The 23,290-nt window shown below is 39.5% G+C and overlaps 3 protein-coding genes across 3 annotated transcripts; all 3 read right to left on the bottom strand.

The window, feature by feature from the left end:
• Nucleotides 1-166: 166 nt before the first annotated feature.
• On the bottom strand, nucleotides 167-3,738 carry LOC143619615 (diacylglycerol kinase 1-like). The gene is made up of 7 exons (XM_077091503.1): nucleotides 2,621-3,738; nucleotides 1,548-1,914; nucleotides 1,404-1,480; nucleotides 1,208-1,327; nucleotides 805-969; nucleotides 581-718; nucleotides 167-485 (listed from the first exon to the last, which is right to left on the bottom strand). The coding sequence occupies exons 1-7, from the start codon at nucleotides 3,707-3,709 to the stop codon at nucleotides 336-338; spliced, it is 2,106 nt and encodes a 701-aa protein (XP_076947618.1). The 5' UTR covers nucleotides 3,710-3,738; the 3' UTR covers nucleotides 167-335.
• A 13,502-nt stretch (nucleotides 3,739-17,240) lies between these two features.
• On the bottom strand, nucleotides 17,241-19,386 carry LOC143619611 (SNAP25 homologous protein SNAP33-like). Its single transcript, XM_077091500.1, has 6 exons — nucleotides 19,322-19,386; nucleotides 18,355-18,847; nucleotides 18,067-18,160; nucleotides 17,854-17,990; nucleotides 17,613-17,710; nucleotides 17,241-17,544 (listed from the first exon to the last, which is right to left on the bottom strand). Exons 2-6 carry the CDS (start codon nucleotides 18,802-18,804, stop codon nucleotides 17,445-17,447), a joined length of 879 nt encoding a protein of 292 aa, XP_076947615.1. The 5' UTR covers nucleotides 18,805-18,847; nucleotides 19,322-19,386; the 3' UTR covers nucleotides 17,241-17,444.
• Nucleotides 19,387-20,540: 1,154 nt separating this feature from the next.
• On the bottom strand, nucleotides 20,541-21,850 carry LOC143619610 (putative receptor-like protein kinase At5g39000). Its single transcript, XM_077091499.1, has 2 exons — nucleotides 20,948-21,850; nucleotides 20,541-20,873 (listed from the first exon to the last, which is right to left on the bottom strand). Exons 1-2 carry the CDS (start codon nucleotides 21,837-21,839, stop codon nucleotides 20,851-20,853), a joined length of 915 nt encoding a protein of 304 aa, XP_076947614.1. The 5' UTR covers nucleotides 21,840-21,850; the 3' UTR covers nucleotides 20,541-20,850.
• Nucleotides 21,851-23,290: the final 1,440 nt, after the last annotated feature.

The following is a 23,290-nucleotide window of genomic DNA, read 5'->3' as shown; positions in this document are numbered from 1 at the left end:
CTTGATTAATTTGTTGAAATATAGAGTAAAATTTCAGCTTTCTCTTCTCTCAATCTATACTAAGGACACCTATCATATGACATTGTTTTTATGCGAACATAAAGGCCGTTTTTGTTTCTTTAAGCCAAGACTTGGGCAAATGGTCTCAAGACTAGCATTTCTGCCTCTAAAATTCAAGTTGAAATTATAAAATACCAAGTACAAACAGATACACAAACATCATAACAGTAAAGCATGCCATGCCTTTCTGTACTTCTACCCATGAAGACCGGCCTCTTGCCATCTACAAACGAAGTCTTCAATGGGCGGTGGTGGAGTGGCAGTCCGTGGTAGTGCTAGGACAGTCTAAGTGCCATTTCGTGAAGAAGAGCTCGCTTCTGAGAAGCATTTATGACTTGATTCGTTTCAGCATTTTCTAGCACATCAGCAACTATTCCAGCCGCATGACCAAGTGTTTCCTCGGTTGTTCTTTTCAGCATGAAAGCCTGCACCAACAAACCAATCCCGCAACATTTTTGCAGCAACAAATTTACAAACTTTAAGATTTGTTAAGTATGTCAACAGTTTCATGAGAAGCTACCTGTCCATGGTGTGAAATAGTCAATATGCATGGAGACTGTAACCATGGTTCTCCATCAATCTGAACTGGCAATGGTGCAAGAAGATGTATTTTTATGGTCTTCCCTTGTGCAAGCCTTCGAGCACGAGAAAGCCCCACCTGTAGGGTCAAAATTATCATTATTTTTATTTTCGGGTCAAAATTACCACATCTAGGGTTGACCAAACGAAAGACAAACAAGTTACCTGAAGCTTTCCAAGATGCCAAGTTCCTGATATGCTTACAACTTCCAACATCTTATCATGCATAGATTGAGGATCAAAATTATCATTATTTTCATTTTCATTCTGCCATAAGTCCACACCGCCCATATAGCTCCCAATATTCGCAATAAGAACACCCTCCGCATCCTGCAAAAATTAAAATAACAATTAGAACAATTCAAGATTTCTCATATGTAAAACAAATATCTAGCTGAGGTCTCAAGTTCAAATCCAGCTTCCACTGTTTCCCACCTTAACCTGGTGAAACCACCTGCCCAGCGTAAGCTGCATTTTACCTGATCCCACTGGCTGGCAGGGTATTGGTGAGCCCTGTGAGTTTCCCCAACGGGTTTGCATGGTCACCACAAAAAAAAGTTGAACTAACCTCAGGAACCTCAACCTCAACACCATCAACCTCCACTCGAACTTGCCATGGATAATCGGCTAATGTTCTATCCATCATACTCCTTGCACCTTCTCTAGCATATAAAACCTTATTCATAAACTGCAATCAAACCAACTTAAAACCATTAATAAACTGATCATTGCAATTTAACTTGAATGCAGAAAAGCACGGTCACCTGGTTATAAAACTTCTCTGGATTCTCCTCTCTCAGATTATGAATATCAAGAGCAACCTTCGCATCACAACCGACCCCTATAATAAAAAACGGTGACCATTAAAATTTAAAATCTATCATCATAATATTAAAGATGTGACATACCAAGATAATTATTCATGAATTTTGGGGAACGAATCGGTCTTCCTTTTTGGTTAACAAAAGAAATCTTCCAACGATCAAGAACCGTTACTGCAGCGTGTTCCACATATTGCAGCAGCATGCAAAGACCCCCGTGCTTTTCAACCGAACCTAAACCGCCACCCCAGTTCAAAACACGGGCCAAATCATTTCCGGTTCCCGCAGGTAGAATGGCAACGGGCGGTGGAGATACAAAGTTTTGTTTTTCAATGGCATCCAGTACCCACCCAGCTGTACCATCCCCGCCACATACGAGCACTCGGAAATGTGGTACTCGTCTGAATAGATAAAGGCCGACTTCGGGCCCCTCTTTTGAGCTCAGTTCAAAAATCTACAAGAAATGAAGGAAGCTTGATGAAGACTGTTTTATACAAATCCAGGCGGGTCTGATCAAAAGATAATAGGAGAATCTTGGAACCTCTTTAAGTTAAGGGTGATAATTTCCAATCTGACCCGAAACATGACACCAAAATAGTCAGGTTTTGGGTTGGTGTATCTAACTTGTTTAAGAAATAGCTTGTGGTTGGGTTGATCTGTTTACTTATTGGGTTGTGCTCGGGTTGACTTATTTAACCCGTTTAGTTAAACAAGAACAGGTCGACCAACCAACCTTCTTGGTTAAGCAGGCCGACCCACTAACCCGTTTTTGACCCGGTCAACCCATTTTTTACAACCCATAAACTCGATTAACATGTTCACAGCTTGATTAATGGATCATGTTCGGGTTGACCTATTTAATTAAACAGGCCGTGCCCCGGTTGACCTGTTTAACCTGTTTAATTAAACAGGTCGACCCACTAACTCGCCTAATAACCTGTTTAACCCATTTTTTTCAACCCACCAACTTGATTAACACATTTATAACTTGATAAATCACCTGCCAGCCCGCTTGACACATTTAGACAAATGAGTTAAGCGGGCGGTGGTCGGGTTAGGATTGATGCTTTTGACTTGAATAAAAGTACAAGTTGTGTTCGGGTAGAACAATTCAACCCACCAACCCGTAAAGCCGACACAGTTGACACACAAGTACAAACCTGAACAGGGTTCAAGAGAATATTCAACCGCAGCCTGATTGAATCTCCATGTTTAGCACCACTTTTTTTATTAATAAAAACCAAAAGAGGTCGTGCATCAGGCCGCAAGTTAACCAACTCATATCTCTGCTTCATTTGTACCTTCTGACACTCATCTCTATGACTTTTCTTGTAGCTCAGCTTCTTATTCATCATATCACTATTACCATCATCTGTTTTCTGATTATTATCTGATGTACTTTCTGCTGATGACTCGGGCTCCCCTAAACTAACTTTCCCGTCATCTGCATTGACCAAATTCCCCTGCTTGTTTTTCTTAGCTTGACTTGAAATACTCGCTCGAACAGAAGACGCAATCTCATTGGCTCCAAAAGTTATTGAACTCAAGATCCCACCAGATGATGTCAAGCCCAAAACTTTAACATAAAGAGGCGATAATATCAATCTTTTAAACGGGCCCATATCACAAATATCACCCGTTTCACAATACATACTACTATGACAATCAACATGTATATATCTTTGACACCATAAGCAACACCATATTGGTGACCCCCCGAGAAACGAAGGACTACATGGTTCTTCACAATGTGTACAAAACGAAGTTCCATCGGGCTGATCACTAACCTCGGTCCACCTAACAGCCCATTGGTGCAACACGTGATCCGACCCCACCATGGAGACACACTTACAATCTTTCGGAGCATTTGGTGAGCAATTAAGGTGGGCCAGTGCGCCACATATGCTACAACGGTGAATGAAGCTTCCGGAAGATACCATTGGCCCGAGAGTTTGTGATGGTGACATGGATTTTAGGCATACACAGCAGTTCAAGCTTTTCCCGCGACCTATAGCTTCTAGATACCATGTATGTGGTGCTACAAGATCTTTGCTTGATTTTGGGTCTTTTTTGGTTCCTGCAATGGCTTTGGTCCAACTGAGACTTATGTTTCTTCTCCATTGGAATGCAGTGTAAACTATTGTTAATATGCCAACAAGGCCCGCGACGAAACATGATATTATGAAGAGATTTGACTCTACAAATTCGGATGGCAGGAAGTGATCGCCGTCTTCTCTATATTCATCCATTTTTTTATGTTTTTAAATCATGTTACTAATCTAAAAGTTGTCACTCGTGAACTGACCCCGCGAGTAATATTATCATCTAGACAATAAAAAGATCATCTTGCAGTTTCCTTGAATAAGGACACTCAGTCATCAACACTTGAACTAGGAGATAAGCGTAAACTGTTTTGTTTTCGGATATAACTCAAGAATGCAAATGGATCACCTATAAGCAAGAAAAGAAGAATTAGTGTCGCGGTTATTAATGATCTATAAATCAAATATCTTAAAGAATGCTCAAAAAGTGACAAATTAAAGGCCTTTAAGACCAAAAGTTAATTTAAGTTTTTTAAAGACATGAAAGTTGAAACCTTTTTTACAAACCTTCCAAGAAAACATAACATTATCAATCAAGAATTCAAGATTATTAATCTTGTAAAGATGTGAAAAAAGGCCAAAATCTAGATGAAACAGTTGCAAATTTAGCATCTTAATTTTTGACATACAAAATATTAACCAAAATTAAAATGCGCAGGAAACATGGGAGGAAGAGCAATTTCGTACCAGCAATTGTTGGAAATGAAGAAACCCTAATAAATGTGTTGAATGGCAATCAACAAAAGCGAAATGGGATTTGGAGATCCATGGAGGTTTGCATTTCAGGGATATATGCATATATAGAATCATGTACGTGATGAATTTGTCCTGAAATGATTATAATAATAATATTATTATTTGGGATTCATTCCGGTTTGTTGACAGACAAAAGGAATTGAATTGTTTTGTTTTGTTTTGTTTTGTTGTATTGTACGAGGATCCATGTTGTCTGTTTTTTGTTGAAATTGGCCAAGACCAGTCAACATGACCGGCACGTGACATGGGTCACGTCACGTGGATATTATTTTCCCGAAGTTATGGAATCTTAATTCAGATACATAACATATGACTGACTATATGTGTCTTTTTGATGGTTTGTTTGTTTTTCTTTTTTTCTAATAGTCTCTTTTTCGACCTATATTTGTACCATAAAAAGCCAAACGACTTTATATCCCTTATAATCTCCTCAATCTTAACCTCTTTACGAACACCTTCTCGTTCCTCGCCCCTTCAACAAGCAATTATCACAATTCCATGAAACGCCTCCTTCTCGACCACTCCGAGCTTGAAGGATTTGTGAAGATCTAAAACGTCTATCACCGAGAAGCCAAAAATAGGAGGGGCTTTACACCAACGACTACGTGATCCCATACTATCACTGCCACCATACAACCGGTAGTAATATGATCAGCCGATTCGTTTCTCCGCCATCCAAGCATTTGCTTCTTATAACATAATTATTTCTATCATCTTTATTTTTAACAATCATTTTGTTTAATGGATCTAACTGTGAACATCCCAGAATTATCTCCCAAGTTCATGATCTGGAAACACTTCTTCCACTCAGCCCTTTCTTGATCCGTATAAGGATTTCTGTACCAATCCCATGTCCAGCCAGCCTCTCCACCTTGTCTCCAGAATCTGTCATAAACATTGCATTGCATCTTTCAAGCTTAAAAACATTGCAGCACTTCTTTCTGGCGGGTATATGAGAACGTCTGATAACTTAAACTACTTATGACTGTCTGGTGTATGACAATATGAAAATCTCATCAAAATAACCATGCCTAGTTTATAAGAACACAAAAGCATGTATGATGTATGAAAACATCCGGGAAACATAACCCCACGGGATTTATGAAAATATTAGGCAAATATTTATATAGCTGCGTCCAGTGTATAAAACATCATGCAAATATAACCACATCCATTGATAGTGATGCTATATAATGCAAGCTCCGGGTTTGATATTGTTAATTCATTATAATTGTATATTGAAGTTAAATATAATTACATACAGGAAATGCAGACATTTTTATCAAGTAATACTATAAATATACATATATGAGTACCTTATGAGTGTTTTTTAAGGGTATGGAGTCGGTTTTTAATGTACCCCGGAACTAGAAATAGCAATTACCATGATGCTATCAAGTCTAAAATTCAAACAGTCCTAGCGAGTGACAGGTTATCACATTTATACATTTATAAGGCCAGGTTGTATGTCTATTAATACTGCATTGGAGGCTTGTGCATGTTATTCAATTATTTAAAAAATATGATGGGTATATAATAGGTTGAATGGTGGAGGTGAATGATGGAGAAGGTGGTGACTTGACGGTGAAGTGAAAGTGAATGGTGGGCATAGTGTGACATCTGCCCTGATCCGACCCGACCCAGGTACCCGTTTCTCTGACCCGATCTCTCTTTTATTATTTAATATTTATACTTATATTTTATTTTTAATAATAATATGTATTTTCCTTCCCGCCTTTTGTTTCCTTCCCGCTGTCCCGTCCCTCTTCTCTCTTTCCGCCTTCTGTTCCCTCTTGTCGCTGTCCCGCCCTTAAGCCTTGTTTCCCTCTTTTCTTCTAACTCTTTGCTTGTCCTTTGTTCCTTCCCGCCTAAGGTTGTCTGCGCAGCTCCACGCGCCAGACCCCTTACAAGGAATCCTGCGTGAAGACCACCTGTTTCAGCGATACGCGAGACGAACTCTTCTCGCAGCGCGCTAAGAATTGTAAGTCTTCTCGCAGCGCGCTAAGAACGGTAGTTCTTCCCGCGACGCGCTAAGGATTGTAGTTCTTCTCGCAGCGCGCTAAGAATCGTAGTTCATCCCTCGACGCGCGAAGAATTATAGTTCTTCCCGCGGCGCGCTAGGAATTTTAGTTCCTCCCGCGGCGCGCTAAGAAATGTGATTCTTCCCGCGGCGCGCTTAGAAATGGTAGTTCTTTCCGCGACGCGTTAAGGTTGGTTCTGTCTGCCTTCGCGCTCGCGCTCTCATGACCTTCTGTGTCTGCCTTCGCGCCTTAGCCTTCTCGCGCTAAACCCTTTGAGTTTTCTTCTGTTTAATCTAGCCGTTTGCTTTTGTGTTGTCTTATCTTTTGAGCTGTTGACCTAATCTGCTTTATGTCTGAAAAGTTACTTTCGGCGCAACATGCGCGCCAACCCCATTGGTTGGCAGATAAAGTGACTGACATAATCTTTTGAGATCTGCTTTTTCCATGCTTGACCAGTACCTTTATCTGACCCGCCCATGCTTTTTACTGTTCCCTGTCAGCTTTTCCTTTGCCCCCTGCAGCTGCCATATCTTTCCATATCTTTTGCTTTTGGAATCTTTTACTTTTGGAGATCTTTTCTAGGGTTTGTGTCCCCTAGGGTTTGCCTATATATAGTACTATTTTCTTAACACTTCACACACTACACTTATTATCTCTTCCTCCCTTTTTGCTCTCTGCCGCCTCCCTCTCCGCCTCCGTCTTCCTCCGTTCTGCCCTGCTTTTCCGGTAATGTATATATGTATATATAATAATTTACTTATTAATTATGCTAACTTATAATCAAGACTTAAAACCAATCGTTAAAACAATAATCTTATTTATAGGTTAACTTGTGCTTGTTTAAAGTTGGTTCTTGCTTTATCTATCACCGCATCGTTTATCATGTGAGTTATCTCGTACCTAATCCCTTTTTATTTTTTAATGTTTTGGGATGTTCATGTGTTCATACAAACTTAGAGTCTTAAAACTTGTTTATGAACTTTAGTCGCGCAGTATCCCATGTGTTGAGGACGTTTACTTGGCTGTTTATTTGTATGTGTGTATCATTAACCGCTTTGTTCGGCCTATTCCGCAGTTCCGTTGGTACCATTAGTTGAACACGGGAGACCTATCGTTTACGGTTTTCTTTGTTTACACTTGCACAGATGTTTTCTCGTTTTTATGCTCAATTGGGAGCATGGATTGAACTATGATCTATGAACTATCTTAGGCTTGATCACAATCTGATTACACCCTTGTTAAACTCTAGACATACACGTGTTGCGCGCAGATTTACTGTGATTATCTATGATTATCTATTAAACTTGATTTCTCACCAACACGCAAGTGTTTGACGTTTATTTTAACACATGTTCAGGTTTGCAGTAGCTGTTTTGGAGCTTGTGGACACGTAGGACGTTTTTACTTTTGGACCTAGAATTAAAATGTATCAAGACAAGTTAATGTTGTTTGAATGTTATAATTTATAATATATTGATTTATGTTTGATTTATGTTCTTTATTTTTCCCGCTGCGCGTGCGCGATAAAATGTGTATTAATAAATATTGACACCAATAGTGTCGCGAGTAATGAAGCAATATGTGGCGCCCCGATGTATAATCCGCCTTTGGTCGGGGTGTTACAGATTGGTATCAGAGCTCGTTGACTTTAGGATAGGTGGTTAGACGTAACGGCCTAGAATACCTAAGAGTCCCTTCTCGCGCATGAGAGAAATCTCATGTTTGCGCGCTTATTGTTAATTACTCGTTATTTATGAATATGCTCGCGCTTGCGCAGTATATGATTTTATTCCGCGATATTTCGACTTTTGTTGAATTTCGATTTTTATTGATTTTACTTACATATTCGTTTGTTGGGGTTGAAAATCCGAAAAGTCATGGTGATACATGAATAGTTGATTTTCAATTTCCATTTACGATTATGTTCTGAGGTTGGAGACTTGAAAAGTCATGGTGATACATGAATTGTCAACCTCCAATACTCATTTTCTTGTATATTTTATATTGAGGATTGAAAAGTCATGGTGATACATGAATCGTCAATCTCCAATACTCGTTTGCTCGTATATTTTAAATCAGGAATTCAGAAAGTCATGGTGATACGTGAATTGTCGGTTCTTGATTCGAATTTGTTACCTTTATTAAGTCTGCATTTAGGATCATTTATTTTACTTTAACTTTTGATAGTATCTAACTCCGTGAAACCAAGCTTTATAAGATTAAAACTTTGCGCTAAAACCAAGATATTAACTAAAATTAAAATTTTTATAGAATGCCTCCGCTATCTCGCCGATTTCAGAGAAGAGAAGCCTCGCGCATGCGTAGACAGCAACGTTCCCAGGAAATGGCCGCCGCAATAGCCCAAGCTTTGAGCCAAAACAATACCAACACCACCAGTTATAACATTAAGTCCTTTAATGCGGGTAACCCTCCGAAGTTCACAGGTCTTGAAGGAGCCACCGTGATGCTCCAATGGCTTGAGAAGATTGAAAACACTTTCCTTCACACCCAATGCCCCTCAGACAGACGAACCCTATATGCTTCCAGTGTCCTGGAATCCAGAGCGCTTACATGGTGGAATGGAGTAGCTCATGCGCGTGGCGCAGAGGCTGCTTCTAGCATGACATGGGAGGAATTCAAGGAAATTCTTACGCGAGAATTCTGCCCTCCCAACGAAGTTAAGCGCCTGGAGGAAGAATTCTGGAACTTGAAGCAATACAGCGGTGAAGCGCGCGAGTACGCGACGCGCTTCCACGAGCTAAGCCTGCTTGTCCCTCACCTTGTTACCCCTACCCGCCGAGCCATCGAGAAATTCCTTGGGGGTCTCCCCATGGAAATTCAAGATTCTGTATGGGCCAGAAACCCAGTTACCCTCTCTGACGCCATCGAATTGGCCGCCGTGCTCAGCGACAACCATGTCAGAGCAGGAACCCTGTTCCTGCGGGGAACTGAGAAGACCAAACCCACCAAGACTGTCCCTGAACCAACAGAAACCAAACCAGAACCCTCAAACCATAACCAGAAACGTAGGCGCAGACAAGCCTATGCGCTTACCAACCCGCCCATTGTCCAACAACCCATTTATCAACCCCCAGTTTACGCGCCTAACCCACTGTCAACCTACCCAGCACCTCCTGCAGTCCACAACTATGCCTTAACCAATCCCGCACTCCCTGCCCCGCCAACTAAGAAACCTTACACAGGAAACCAACCCTTTTGCCCAACCTGTAGACTTCATCACCCACCTCAAGTCCCGTGTCGACAATGTAACCGATGTGGCCGCGTAGGTCACTCCGTTGAGTACTGTAGAACCCCTCCCTCCAATCCGATTGCGCCAATACCACCAGTTTACCCGCAGAACCCACAATCAATCTACCAAAACCCACGACCCAGGTCGTGCTATAACTGCGGTGATCCCAGTCATTTCCGGAACGCGTGCCCGAGACTACAAGTGCAAATCACACAAGCGAATCCGGTGAACCAGATTTCGAACCAAGTGACGCGTGGACGAGCTTTTAATATAACCGCGCACCAAGCGCAAGCGAATAACGACGTAGTTAATGGTACATTTTTGCTTAACGGATTTTATGCATCTATGCTTTTTGATACTGGCGCCGATCGAAGTTTTATCTCTCGCGCCTTCGAGCAGAAGCTTGCGCGACCGCGCGATAACTTAAAAGAAGATTTTTCAGTTGAATTGGCTAATGGCGAAACTGTTTTAATAAACTCGGTAATTAAAGATTGCACGCTTAACCTTAACGAAAACGATTTTCTGATTGACCTCATCCCCATGCCTCTTGGAAGCTTTGATGTTATCATTGGTATGGACTGGCTTTCGAAAAATCGCGCCGAAGTTATTTGCGCCAAGAAAGTTATTCGCATACCTCGAGAAAATGGTGATCTTCATATCTACGGCGAGAAACCCTCCCGCGGTCTTAAACTTATGTCTTGCGCCGAAGCCCAAAGACTCATGCGGAAGAAGTGTGTTGCATTCTTAGCCCATGTGGTTAAACCTGCTGAAGAGAAGAAGCTTCGCGATATCCCTGTTGTGCGTGATTTTCCTGAAGTTTTTCCTGATGATCTTCCTGGTATCCCTCCCGCTCGTGAAGTCGAGTTCCGTATTGATCTTGTCCCTGGTGCTTCCCCCGTAGCCAAATCTCCTTATCGTCTTGCACCCGCTGAGATGCAAGAATTGGCCAGCCAACTTCAAGAGTTGACTGCTAAAGGATTCATTCGCCCTAGCTCTTCGCCCTGGGGTGCTCCGGTGTTGTTCGTTAAAAAGAAAGATGGATCGTTTCGCATGTGTATTGATTACCGCGAGTTGAACAAACTCACCATTAAAAACCGGTATCCCTTACCGCGTATTGACGACCTCTTTGATCAACTCCAAGGTGCCTCTTGTTTCTCGAAGATCGATCTCCGCTCTGGCTATCACCAGTTGCGCATCCGCGATGAAGATGTTCCGAAGACTGCTTTTCGAACTCGTTATGGCCATTTTGAATTCTTGGTCATGTCCTTCGGTCTAACCAACGCACCCGCCGTTTTCATGGATCTAATGAATCGGGTGTGTAGGCCTTTCTTGGATAAATTCGTGATCGTGTTTATCGATGATGTTCTGGTGTATTCTAAGACCAAGGCCGAGCATGAGCAACATCTTCGGTTGGTGTTGCAGAAGCTTCGAACCGAGCAGCTCTATGCTAAGCTTTCCAAGTGTGAATTCTGGTCTGATGAAGTACAGTTTCTTGGTCATGTTGTAAACAAGATGGGTATTCATGTCGACCCATCCAAGATTGAAGCAATCAAGAACTGGATTACGCCATCCTCTCCTTCTGAGATCCGTTCCTTTCTGGGCTTAGCTGGTTATTACCGGCGTTTCATTTCGAACTTCTCAAAGATCGCTTTGCCTTTAACAGCTCTGACGCACAAAGGTAAACCGTATATTTGGGGCTCGAAGCAAGAAGAAGCCTTTCTGACGCTTAAGCGATTGTTGTGTGAAGCTCCTGTTCTTGCGCTACCTGAGGGTAATGATGATTTTGTCGTGTATTGCGATGCATCCAACCAAGGTCTCGGTTGTGTTCTTATGCAACGAGGCAAGGTTATCGCTTACGCATCGAGGCAACTCAAGGTTCATGAAAGGAATTATACAACTCACGATCTCGAACTTGGTGCAGTTGTTTTTGCCTTGAAGATCTGGAGACACTACCTTTATGGTACTAAGTGTATCCTTTACACTGACCATAAAAGCCTTCAGCACATCTTTGATCAGAAGGAACTTAACATGAGGCAACGCCGATGGAACGAACTCATCAGCGATTACGATTGTGAGATCCGGTATCATCCTGGTAAGGCTAATGTGGTAGCCGATGCGCTCAGCCGAAAACCCTGCCAACTTAACTGTATCTTGCCGCGCACGCATCTTCACTTTGCGCCGATTCAAAGCAACCTTGAATCGCGTATTCGTGACGCGCAGCGCGCATCCATCAGTAATGGTAACCTTCGCGCCGAGTTAGCGTGTGGCGCGGAAGCACTCTTTGTCCCTAATCTGAGTGGAATTCTCTGCTATCTTAATCGCATCTGGATCCCCTTTGATGAGAATCTTCGCGCTGATATCCTGAGTGAAGCGCACAAATCTCGGTATTCTATTCATCCTGGCGCTGATAAGATGTACAAGGATTTGCGCATAACTTATTGGTGGCCCGGTATGAAAAAGGATATTGCTGTGTTCGTAGCTAAATGTCTGACTTGTTCTAAAGTAAAAGCTGAACACCAACGCCCATCTGGTTTGCTCGAACAACCAGAAATTCCTACGTGGAAATGGGAATGTGTAGCAATGGACTTTATTACCAAGTTACCTTTGACAGCAAGCAAGCATGATAGCATTTGGGTAATAGTGGATCGATTGACTAAGTCTGCTCACTTCCTGCCCATTCGTGAAAACTACCGTGTTGAGCAACTCGCGCAGCTTTATGTCAAGGAAATTGTCTGCCGCCATGGTACTCCTTTGAGCATCATATCCGATCGCGATGGCCGTTTTATATCTCGCTTTTGGAAATCTCTCCAATCTGCGCTAGGAACTCGCTTGGACATGAGTACGGCATATCATCCTCAGACTGACGGTCAGTCTGAGCGAACTATTCAAACTCTTGAGGACATGCTCCGATCTTGTGTTCTTGATTTTGGAGGTAATTGGGATTCACACCTGCCTTTGATCGAGTTTTCTTATAACAACAGCTATCATTCCAGTATCGGTATGGCCCCATTTGAAGCACTTTACGGTCGTAAATGCCGCTCCCCGATTTGTTGGAGCGAAGTGGGTGAAACTCAAATCACAGGACCCGAACTTGTTCAAGAGACAACCGATAAAATCGCCAAGATCCGTGATCATTTGCTGACTGCCAGAAGCCGACAGAAGAGTTACGCAGATCGTAGGCGAAAGCCTCTCGAATTTCAAGTTGGTGATCTTGTTCTCCTCAAAGTGTCGCCTTGGAAAGGTGTTGTCCGCTTTGGGAAGAAAGGTAAGCTTGCTCCTCGTTATGTTGGTCCATTCAAGATTCTCGCGCGTGTGGGAAAAGTTGCCTACAGACTTGACCTGCCGCCCGCGCTCAGTAATGTGCATCCAACGTTCCATGTATCCAATCTCAAGAAGTGTTTAGCTGACGAGAACCTTCACATTCCGCTTGATGAAGTTCAAGTTGATGAAACTATGCATTTCGTTGAGAAGCCTGTTGAGATTATGGATCGCGAGGTTAAGCAAACCAAGCGCAGTCGTATCCCTATCGTGAAAGTTCGCTGGGAGTCCAAGCGCGGAGCCGAGTTTACATGGGAAAGGGAAGATCAAATGAAGATCAAGTACCCGCACCTGTTCTCTGCGCAACCTACTTCGAGATAAATTTCGGGACGAAATTTCTTAAAGTAGGGGAGACTGTGACATCTGCCCTGATCCGACCCGACCCAGGTACCCGTTTCTCTGACCCGATCTCTCTTTTATTATTTAATATTTATACTTATATTTTATTTTTAATAATAATATGTATTTTCCTTCCCGCCTTTTGTTTCCTTCCCGCTGTCCCGTCCCTCTTCTCTCTTTCCGCCTTCTGTTCCCTCTTGTCGCTGTCCCGCCCTTAAGCCTTGTTTCCCTCTTTTCTTCTAACTCTTTGCTTGTCCTTTGTTCCTTCCCGCCTAAGGTTGTCTGCGCAGCTCCACGCGCCAGACCCCTTACAAGGAATCCTGCGTGAAGACCACCTGTTTCAGCGATACGCGAGACGAACTCTTCTCGCAGCGCGCTAAGAATTGTAAGTCTTCTCGCAGCGCGCTAAGAACGGTAGTTCTTCCCGCGACGCGCTAAGGATTGTAGTTCTTCTCGCAGCGCGCTAAGAATCGTAGTTCATCCCTCGACGCGCGAAGAATTATAGTTCTTCCCGCGGCGCGCTAGGAATTTTAGTTCCTCCCGCGGCGCGCTAAGAAATGTGATTCTTCCCGCGGCGCGCTTAGAAATGGTAGTTCTTTCCGCGACGCGTTAAGGTTGGTTCTGTCTGCCTTCGCGCTCGCGCTCTCATGACCTTCTGTGTCTGCCTTCGCGCCTTAGCCTTCTCGCGCTAAACCCTTTGAGTTTTCTTCTGTTTAATCTAGCCGTTTGCTTTTGTGTTGTCTTATCTTTTGAGCTGTTGACCTAATCTGCTTTATGTCTGAAAAGTTACTTTCGGCGCAACATGCGCGCCAACCCCATTGGTTGGCAGATAAAGTGACTGACATAATCTTTTGAGATCTGCTTTTTCCATGCTTGACCAGTACCTTTATCTGACCCGCCCATGCTTTTTACTGTTCCCTGTCAGCTTTTCCTTTGCCCCCTGCAGCTGCCATATCTTTCCATATCTTTTGCTTTTGGAATCTTTTACTTTTGGAGATCTTTTCTAGGGTTTGTGTCCCCTAGGGTTTGCCTATATATAGTACTATTTTCTTAACACTTCACACACTACACTTATTATCTCTTCCTCCCTTTTTGCTCTCTGCCGCCTCCCTCTCCGCCTCCGTCTTCCTCCGTTCTGCCCTGCTTTTCCGGTAATGTATATATGTATATATAATAATTTACTTATTAATTATGCTAACTTATAATCAAGACTTAAAACCAATCGTTAAAACAATAATCTTATTTATAGGTTAACTTGTGCTTGTTTAAAGTTGGTTCTTGCTTTATCTATCACCGCATCGTTTATCATGTGAGTTATCTCGTACCTAATCCCTTTTTATTTTTTAATGTTTTGGGATGTTCATGTGTTCATACAAACTTAGAGTCTTAAAACTTGTTTATGAACTTTAGTCGCGCAGTATCCCATGTGTTGAGGACGTTTACTTGGCTGTTTATTTGTATGTGTGTATCATTAACCGCTTTGTTCGGCCTATTCCGCAGTTCCGTTGGTACCATTAGTTGAACACGGGAGACCTATCGTTTACGGTTTTCTTTGTTTACACTTGCACAGATGTTTTCTCGTTTTTATGCTCAATTGGGAGCATGGATTGAACTATGATCTATGAACTATCTTAGGCTTGATCACAATCTGATTACACCCTTGTTAAACTCTAGACATACACGTGTTGCGCGCAGATTTACTGTGATTATCTATGATTATCTATTAAACTTGATTTCTCACCAACACGCAAGTGTTTGACGTTTATTTTAACACATGTTCAGGTTTGCAGTAGCTGTTTTGGAGCTTGTGGACACGTAGGACGTTTTTACTTTTGGACCTAGAATTAAAATGTATCAAGACAAGTTAATGTTGTTTGAATGTTATAATTTATAATATATTGATTTATGTTTGATTTATGTTCTTTATTTTTCCCGCTGCGCGTGCGCGATAAAATGTGTATTAATAAATATTGACACCAATAGTGTCGCGAGTAATGAAGCAATATGTGGCGCCCCGATGTATAATCCGCCTTTGGTCGGGGTGTTACACATAGCGTATTGCCTAAGAATTAACTTTATAATATTAATGGGATTTTAACATTTTATTTACGTGGGAACGATGAAACCGTGCTGTAAGAATTTTTGTATCTGATCTTGTAGAAGTCAGTCAATCTCATGATCCGTTAATCTGTTTTACAATGTTTGTAGTGTAAGTGCGGGGTTAACTACTTAACTGTCTATAGTTAATAGTTGACATTTGCTGTTGAAAATAAAAGGTTCTCTAAACCTTAGGGGGTAAAAGTTGACAAGTTAGGTTGAAGTTCTGTTACTAACCGTTAGTAGTACAGTAGCTGGATGATTGGGAGATAAAATAAGAAATTAGGGTTTCAAGTTCATTGGTGCAATTCATAATCGTTTCTTTGTAATTCCGTTTCAATAATAAACGTTTCAATGTGTTAAATTAGTTTCATTCGTAATTGCATTCCTAGAGGATGTTCGGGAATATTGCTTGTTTAACTCTAAAAGTGCTTTTTTTAAATCAAAATTGTTTATTAACTTGACTTTTCCAAAATAAGTTTTTGTCATGGATGTTACTGCGCTATTAGGGGTGTTCATCGAATCGAATAACGAATTTTCAAGTTAATCGAATCGAATAATCCGAATAATTTATTTTTTTGCTAGTATTCGTATTTGTATTCGTATTCGAATAAAAGTTGAACTATTCGATTCGAATTCGTATTCGTATTATATACCATATTCGAAATTCGATTTAATTCGTATTTGAAACTCGAATTCGAATCGAATATGGACCGATTTCGAATAAATTCTATTTGATTCAAGTTCACCTATGTTAAAATTTTCAAAAACCAAAATCATAATTGTAAAGCACACAAACATTAATTTAAAGTTGCTACAATACTATGCGAATAGTAAGTTCAGAATTAAAATACAAATAGTATGCGATAAAAAAATAATAATATGTGCTATAGGGTTTGGCATTTATTGTTTATGGATTTGGCTATAACAAAAAATTATATATGTATATGTATATATAAATTATATATATGTATTATTTTGAATTCGAATTTCGAATCGAATCGAATAATAAATCATAAATTCATATTCGATTACTATACTCGAATACGAATCGAATTCGAATTTTTTAAAAACGAGTTCGAATCTTAATAATCGAATTCGAATCGAAGCGAATTTCGAACGTTTCGAATTCGAATCAAATTATAAACACCCCTATGCGCTATGCAACTTTTTGGATTTTAGACATTAACCTTTTTTTTTTTGGGGGGGGGGGGAGTTGGTCGTCACTTATCAGACTTGCTTTTTAAAGAAAGAGTGATTCTTGGCAATTATATATTCATTTTTCTCCTTGAAGAAAAAAATATATAATAATATTAAATTGAGTTATTAGCTCTACCTCCACCTATATGCAAAATGCTTTATGTGAAGGGTGAAATGCAATACATAACAATAACAGCAAGAGGTGGAAGCTCAGACAAGTAAATTGACTCATTTTTATCTTCACTATTTTAATGATTATGTATATAGAGGTCTAAAATAACAAGTCAAGTTGTACATGTTTATAACGATTTTAAACTGTACATGTCTCACTTAAAGTAGTACCAAACGACCAATAAATAAGAATGCGCTTGAAAATATATAGAAGTCGTCAAGTGGGCTAGTTTGAAAAGCCATACAAGTCATTCAAGCGAGTCAACAAGTGAACAAACCTTGATCTCGTACTCGAATATTTACGCAAGACAGCAAGATCAAGCTTAATACTAATCGCAACTAATTTACCATCTAAAGCTCATAACTCACATGAGTGTTCTCAAACCCTATAAATTTTAGTTCTTAAGGAAAGCGAAAACGGTCGTATGTGTTGAGATGTTTGATATTATGACTAAACAAGTCCACATTATAAAGTCAAAACTTTGTTGACCATCAAGTCAAAAAGTCAACTTATCCTCAAACAATGTTCACAGAAACATAGTATAATGAAAACAACCAAAAGTAATTGACCTCATATAGTAGCCCTGATTACAGGTTTCAAGGATTACAAACTATATTGCTTGTTTACAAGTTTTAACAGTGGCACAATTACCATTTAAGTGGCCGAAATTTATGAAACTTTTTTCATTGAAATAACTTCAGAAACCACATAACCATAAGATGGTTCAATCTATTTTCCGAGCAGGCGGCGAGTGCGTTGATTGGCACCTTTCACTCTGAAATTGATCTCCTCAACATCATCCTGCAGAGGATTTAGAGCTTTGTTTTGCCTGCACAATACAAATTAACTTTCAGAAGCCTCTTAATTTTCACATAAGATACAAGTATTCATACTAACCTCTCAATCTCAGAACCCATGTCAACAGCCATTTCCTTAAGTTCTCCCAAAATGTCACTCAGGTCAGAAAGACCATCATCCTGCTTTGCTTTTTCATACTGTTATGATGAATTACAAGAATCATTATTGTTACTAACACTGACAAAATCTTATCTTTTTATGCAGGTGGCATTACCAAGATTAATGAAAGGTACACTTTTTTGGTATCTTCACAAGAATAATGCTTAAAGTTTATGCATACCTCAACTTTCTGCATCGAGTCTGCAGATTCGGGAGGTGGAGTTCTTGAATGAGATGATGGTCCCTTATTTGCGGTTGTTGTAAGTCCAAGTTTTTCCCTTTGCTCTAAATGGTTACCCTTTCTTCGGTCAGGGTCATCTGTAAAATTCCAATCAGCATAAGTTACAAAGATTTATAAAAATAACTTTTAAAAAAAATTGATTTGGTTAATTACCTCTGATGCTTGTAGGTCCTTTTATTGCTTGACCCTTTTTAGGCTTCCAAGTCCTTGAGAAAATGCCCCCAAGACTTCCCAACAGCTTCTCACCCTACAAAAAGAAAAACAGTCCAATTAATATATAAACAAAAAGTGGTTTAAGTGAAATTACCAAAACAACCATTTTGACCTATGACTTTGATAAAATGGCCCTTGACTTTTTATTTACTCAAATAACATTTAACTTTCTTTTTAAACGGAAATCTGCTACTTCATGATGAATCTACTGTACCACATGACACATACCTTACTGAGATCCTGCTCGATGTCGGCTGCAGCCATATGGGTTCGGTTAATCTGCTCACCCTGTTGATGCAAGGTGATCATCGTGTTGGTGGCACTGTCTCTGATATCCTCTGCAATCTTTAATGCACTATTTACCGCCTTTGTAGTCTCTTCAGCCTTATACGCAGCATAATGCTCCAATTCTTGCACACTTTGATTCTCCATACCACCGGAATCAACAAAGTCGTTCTTGTATTTGTTTCTTGATGCAAACGAGGTCCCTTTATTAACCCCATTATCGTCAAACAAACTCGTGTTTGAATTTGGGGTCACTGAAGTTCCTTTTGATGGTTTTCGGGTTGACTTTTTATCAATCCCGTCATCGGAATCGAACGGATTGTGGCTAGGTTGACTTTGGACTCGCGGGCCAACTGTGTTTTGTTTAGCCTGAGATTTCTTGTGCCCAAACATATTCTATTCGGCAGACTTTGATTATGCACAAATTATACGGGTCCTGAAAAGAACCAAAAAGTTAGATGATCACAAAGAGTTGACTTTTTCTTAAATTGGCGTTGACTTGTTGAATGAAACTATGAAACACCAAAAATCAAGAGATGAAATAACAGAAATGATTATTTGATCAAGCCAAAGGGTTTGATTTGTTAGACCTAATATCAAATTAACTTTCTAAATCAACAACTCCTCCAGTAAATCAAAGATTAGTTAACCAACCAAAGCAGTTATAAAGATCAATTCAATACCTAAAATGAATAATAAAAGTTTCAATTTTTCTTAATCATATTCTCAGCAATCACATACCCATCAAGTGAATTGATCTATTGAAGCAAAACCCATGAAATAAACAAAATTTCTAATAAATAGAGAAGTACAGTTAACCATAACTGAACTTGTATAATAATTATAATATTTGGGTACCGATTGTAACAAGATAAAGTTGAAAATTAAACCTAAAGATGAAATTGATTACCTGTGAAATCGGGTGGCTGCCGGAGAGAATATTGAGGGTCAATTTAGAAGGAGTTGAAAGTGGGTGAATTGAATTAGGTATTAGAAAAATAAAATAAATAACTTCTTCAACAAAGAATCGGTCTTTGATGTATAGTATACGATCGATCGAACCTTATTAGTGGGCGTTTTCTTGTTGTTTGTGATTGTGAGAATTTTATTTATTTAACAAACAAAGAAGAAAGATCAGCATGCGTGACAACAAATGCGGCTTTGATTTTAACCCCAATTTCCTATTCCAATTTGGTAAAATAGTTATTATAAATAATACTAGTAACTTGACACTCACCCGAACATTAAAACGTGGATTTACAAACACTTTGTAATGACTATCACTTCGACATAATAAAAAAATGAGTTATTCTTTTTGCTCAGAATCTGAATACCAAGTTACAACTATATATTTTTACATGAATTGTAAGAAATACTTATAGATGCTAACTATGGCATAACACTATGGTCACCTTCTATCGTAATTCTTAACGCATGGAGTCATGGAAGACCGAGTTTTTTATTTTCTTTTTAAAAAGGAGAAAGAAACCTTTTTAAATTGAGGCCTTTAACAAGTTCCATCCATTGGTTTCCAGTCATAAGCTCTTTTCTGGTAGATTAATATTTGTTGTTATACACAACAAAATGCAGCATATACACGTCTAGTATTATTTAAAACAATTTAGAGTAACAATTCATAAATGAAGAACATTCATAAGTTGTTGCTCATTTGATTGTTCAATGATAAGTCCAGTGACAAGATCTTCACCCCAGTTATCTTTTTCCTTGTAATTGACCTTTGATTCTTGCAGAAGCTTCTTTGGCAAGATCTTCACAAGACCTGCAGAACAGGACAGTTAAATCTCACTCGTAACAAAAGCTACCAATATAGGCAGGGCGACCAGGGTAAACTACAAAATGACTTTATCCAATACTAATTCAACTTCTCATGCTTCTACAAATCAAAACTTTAGAGAAACCATACAATTCCATACTTCAAAATAGGTATATATATATTAAATCTTGAACTTATGAAACTAAATGAAGCTCTATTATTCATAATGATTTTGCGACAGAGCAGGAAATTACCGAAAGTCCGAGTCTTCAAGGCCAGGTACATTAGTTGCTTCAACGAGAGCATTTCGCCATACTTTTATCTTCGGGTGTGTCATATTTGGACATGGCTACGCCAAAAAACCCTTTTTGTTCTCTCACCTCAGAGGGGTACACATCACAAAATACCGGCATAACAACATTTCTTTTTTCTTTCACACACTCTATAATCTCCGCAACTTCATCCAAGTTCCAAGAATTACCAGTGAAGTTCTTAGAGAAAATAATGATAAAAGACCTGGATTGTTTGATGGCCGATCGGAGTACTGATTCCTATGCGAAGTTGTGATGTTGTCCTTGTAAGTGGAAAGTCCTTCTCTTTTAAGAGCGTCACACAGGCGTTCAACATATGCCCCGGAGGTTTGGTCTCTAAAACTAATATATACATCATGAATAAAACCACCTGATGCCTACCAGAAAACAATACTTCAAGAATCATGAATGAATATATAAAATGTAGATAAAGTGAGTTATAAAAGCTTACTTCTTGATAACCTAAAGCTTTCTAACGCTTCCACGACTAAGCTCATTGTAGGACGTTCTTCTCTACGATTCTTTAAGCATTGATAGATGATGGTTGAAAACGCGCTCAAGGAAGCGTCGTTCATTTGATTCCTTAGATCAGGATCAATCATCATATGCATTGTATTCTTTTCGTAATGCTTTTGGACCATTTCGACAGTAAAACGATGATCATCAAGATGTCCTGGAATACCTACCAGCTTTCCAAACAAGACTTCTGACAATACAACCCCGAAAGAATAAACATCAGATTTTTGTGTGAGAGTACCATCTAGTAATTCTGGATCAATGTATCCCAATGTTCCACAAGCAGCAGAGTAAATGACTGAAATGGGCGCATTAATAAGAGAAATTTTAGACAATCCAAAATCTGAAATCTTGGCCTTCCAGTTCTCATCCAAAAGAATGTTTAAGCTCTTAATGTCGCGATGGATGACTCTGTGGTCGGTTCCAATTTCATTATGAAGGTATCTCAACCCACGCGCAGCACCCAGGCAAATTTGCAAACGACGCATCCATGATATGTCTTTCCTATGCAAAATCTTGTCAAGACTCTGATTTGCTTCATATTTGTAAACAAGGATCTTCTCCCCACCTTCTGCACAAAATCCAATAAGAGAAACAAGGTTTTCATGTTTATATTTTGAAAGCAGTGCAACCTCCATCCCAAATTCATGATCTCCTTGGCCGAGCATAGGATTCAGCCGTTTTACAGCAAGCATGCCATGTTCTCGTGATTGGCATCGGTAAACTTTGCCAAATCCACTCTTTCCAATCACGTTTGCTTCTGCAAATTTGTTAGTGGCCAGATATATGTCTTGGAAAGGAATCTCAAACTTCTCTGAGGAAGACATGACATATCTTTTGATTTATGATCGCAAATAGGGAAAGATAGGATTATAGCAACAAAATGCTTAGAAGGAGCTGATGCTCATGATGTTTGAACACAAAGCAGATGAAAATTGATGTTCAACTATGGTGTCAACAAATAGGATAGTGCTTTAAAGTCAAAGGATGATGACCTATAAGGGTTAAATTATAATAAGTTTGATTATCACATCTCATTTATCACATCTCATTTATTTGTGAAACCCTTTTATCATCAAACCATAAACATATTATTTAACTTCCTTACAAAAAAAATATATAAGTATTAGAAATGAAAAATGAAAACCATACCGTAATACGGGGATAAAACCTAGTGTGTGTATATATAAATATTATTTACTCATATATTAAAAGTTTGGATATGTATAGAATGCAAAAAAATTGGATATAGATGGAGCACGTACTCAAAGCTTGTCCCCACACTAATTAATGCAATTTTCCACCAACTAATTAATGCAATTAATACAATTTGCAACCAACTTTAACAATTTGCCACTAACATCTGTTAGTTGCTAATCTCATATTTTGTGATACACACACACATACATCTATTAGGCGATAAACAAAGTAAGGTGTCTCGATAAAAACAATAAACAAATGAGTGGTAGTGAGGGAAGTTTAGAACCGCTATAAGTAACTATTTCATGATAGTTTTTGTTGAAAAAATACAATAGTGATAAGTGGTAGTGGTGGTAACGAATAGTTGGGACGGAACTGTTTATAAGGGACAAATAGCATTTATGGATACTACTCATACACTTTCCAATCCTGTATTGTCACCTTATTTCTCCTCTTAATTACCCACAAACCATAAAATCAAGGCCAACACTTATCCACAAGTACCATAGAACTTTTTGTTTGGTTTTTAGTTATCCAAGTAAAATAATAAAAATGAATCAATTTTATGTGGTAAACCTTTGTCATGGAATGAAGCCATGCACCATACCCACATGGGGTGGCGACGGTATCACTCCAGTAATTAGCAATAGTAACTTGTGACACCGGAGGTAGGATCATCGTCCATTTTCGTCTCCGTTACTTGAATGATCTCCTCATCTGACTCGTCTACATAGTCCAAGAACTTTAATCTCTTTTCTTCTTCCTCTTCTTCATCCAATCTCCTAGCGATGCTTTCTACTGTATGTTGGAGATATATAAGAACACTATGTTAATTTTTCAAAATAATATCATGCTCAGCTAACTTCTGTTTGGTATCTGAGGCCATATATTGATCCAACATATTCTCTATGTTTTTTTTTATCTTCTCGGGCACACTACTCTCAACAGGGTTGCTATTAGAATATTGACCCTAATTATACTGAGGCTGCTGATACAGATCATCATAATAATATGGAGGTCCCAGCAAAAAAATTTGTTGCGGCTGCACAGGAGGGTTAGCATAATAATGTGATAAACA

Source organism: Bidens hawaiensis, unplaced genomic scaffold (genome assembly GCF_021521415.1).
Source record: "Bidens hawaiensis isolate Kalapana, Puna unplaced genomic scaffold, B.hawaiensis_p1.1 tig00002477_1, whole genome shotgun sequence".
NCBI classification, from domain to species: domain Eukaryota; kingdom Viridiplantae; phylum Streptophyta; class Magnoliopsida; order Asterales; family Asteraceae; genus Bidens; species Bidens hawaiensis.
The sequence above is the reverse complement of the archived record's forward strand: the minus strand, read 5'-3'. Positions and strand labels throughout refer to the sequence as shown.

What these genes read in the sequence shown, in the direction of transcription:
- LOC143619615 (XM_077091503.1), bottom strand. Translation starts at nt 3,709, where the DNA reads ATGGATGAATATAGAGAAGACGGCGATCACTTCCTGCCATCCGAATTT. An exon ending in CAGAGAAGTTTTATAACCAG is followed by an intron (nt 1,328 to 1,403) that starts GTGACCGTGCTT and finishes GTTTGATTGCAG; the next exon opens with TTTATGAATAAGGTTTTATA. An exon ending in CTATTTCACACCATGGACAG is followed by an intron (nt 486 to 580) that starts GTAGCTTCTCAT and finishes TTGTTGGTGCAG; the next exon opens with GCTTTCATGCTGAAAAGAAC.
- LOC143619611 (XM_077091500.1), bottom strand. Translation starts at nt 18,804, where the DNA reads ATGTTTGGGCACAAGAAATCTCAGGCTAAACAAAACACAGTTGGCCCG. An exon ending in ACTCGATGCAGAAAGTTGAG is followed by an intron (nt 17,711 to 17,853) that starts GTATGCATAAAC and finishes TCATCATAACAG; the next exon opens with TATGAAAAAGCAAAGCAGGA. An exon ending in ATGGGTTCTGAGATTGAGAG is followed by an intron (nt 17,545 to 17,612) that starts GTTAGTATGAAT and finishes TGTATTGTGCAG; the next exon opens with GCAAAACAAAGCTCTAAATC.
- LOC143619610 (XM_077091499.1), bottom strand. Translation starts at nt 21,839, where the DNA reads ATGTCTTCCTCAGAGAAGTTTGAGATTCCTTTCCAAGACATATATCTG. An exon ending in AAGCTTTAGGTTATCAAGAA is followed by an intron (nt 20,874 to 20,947) that starts GTAAGCTTTTAT and finishes GTTTTCTGGTAG; the next exon opens with GCATCAGGTGGTTTTATTCA.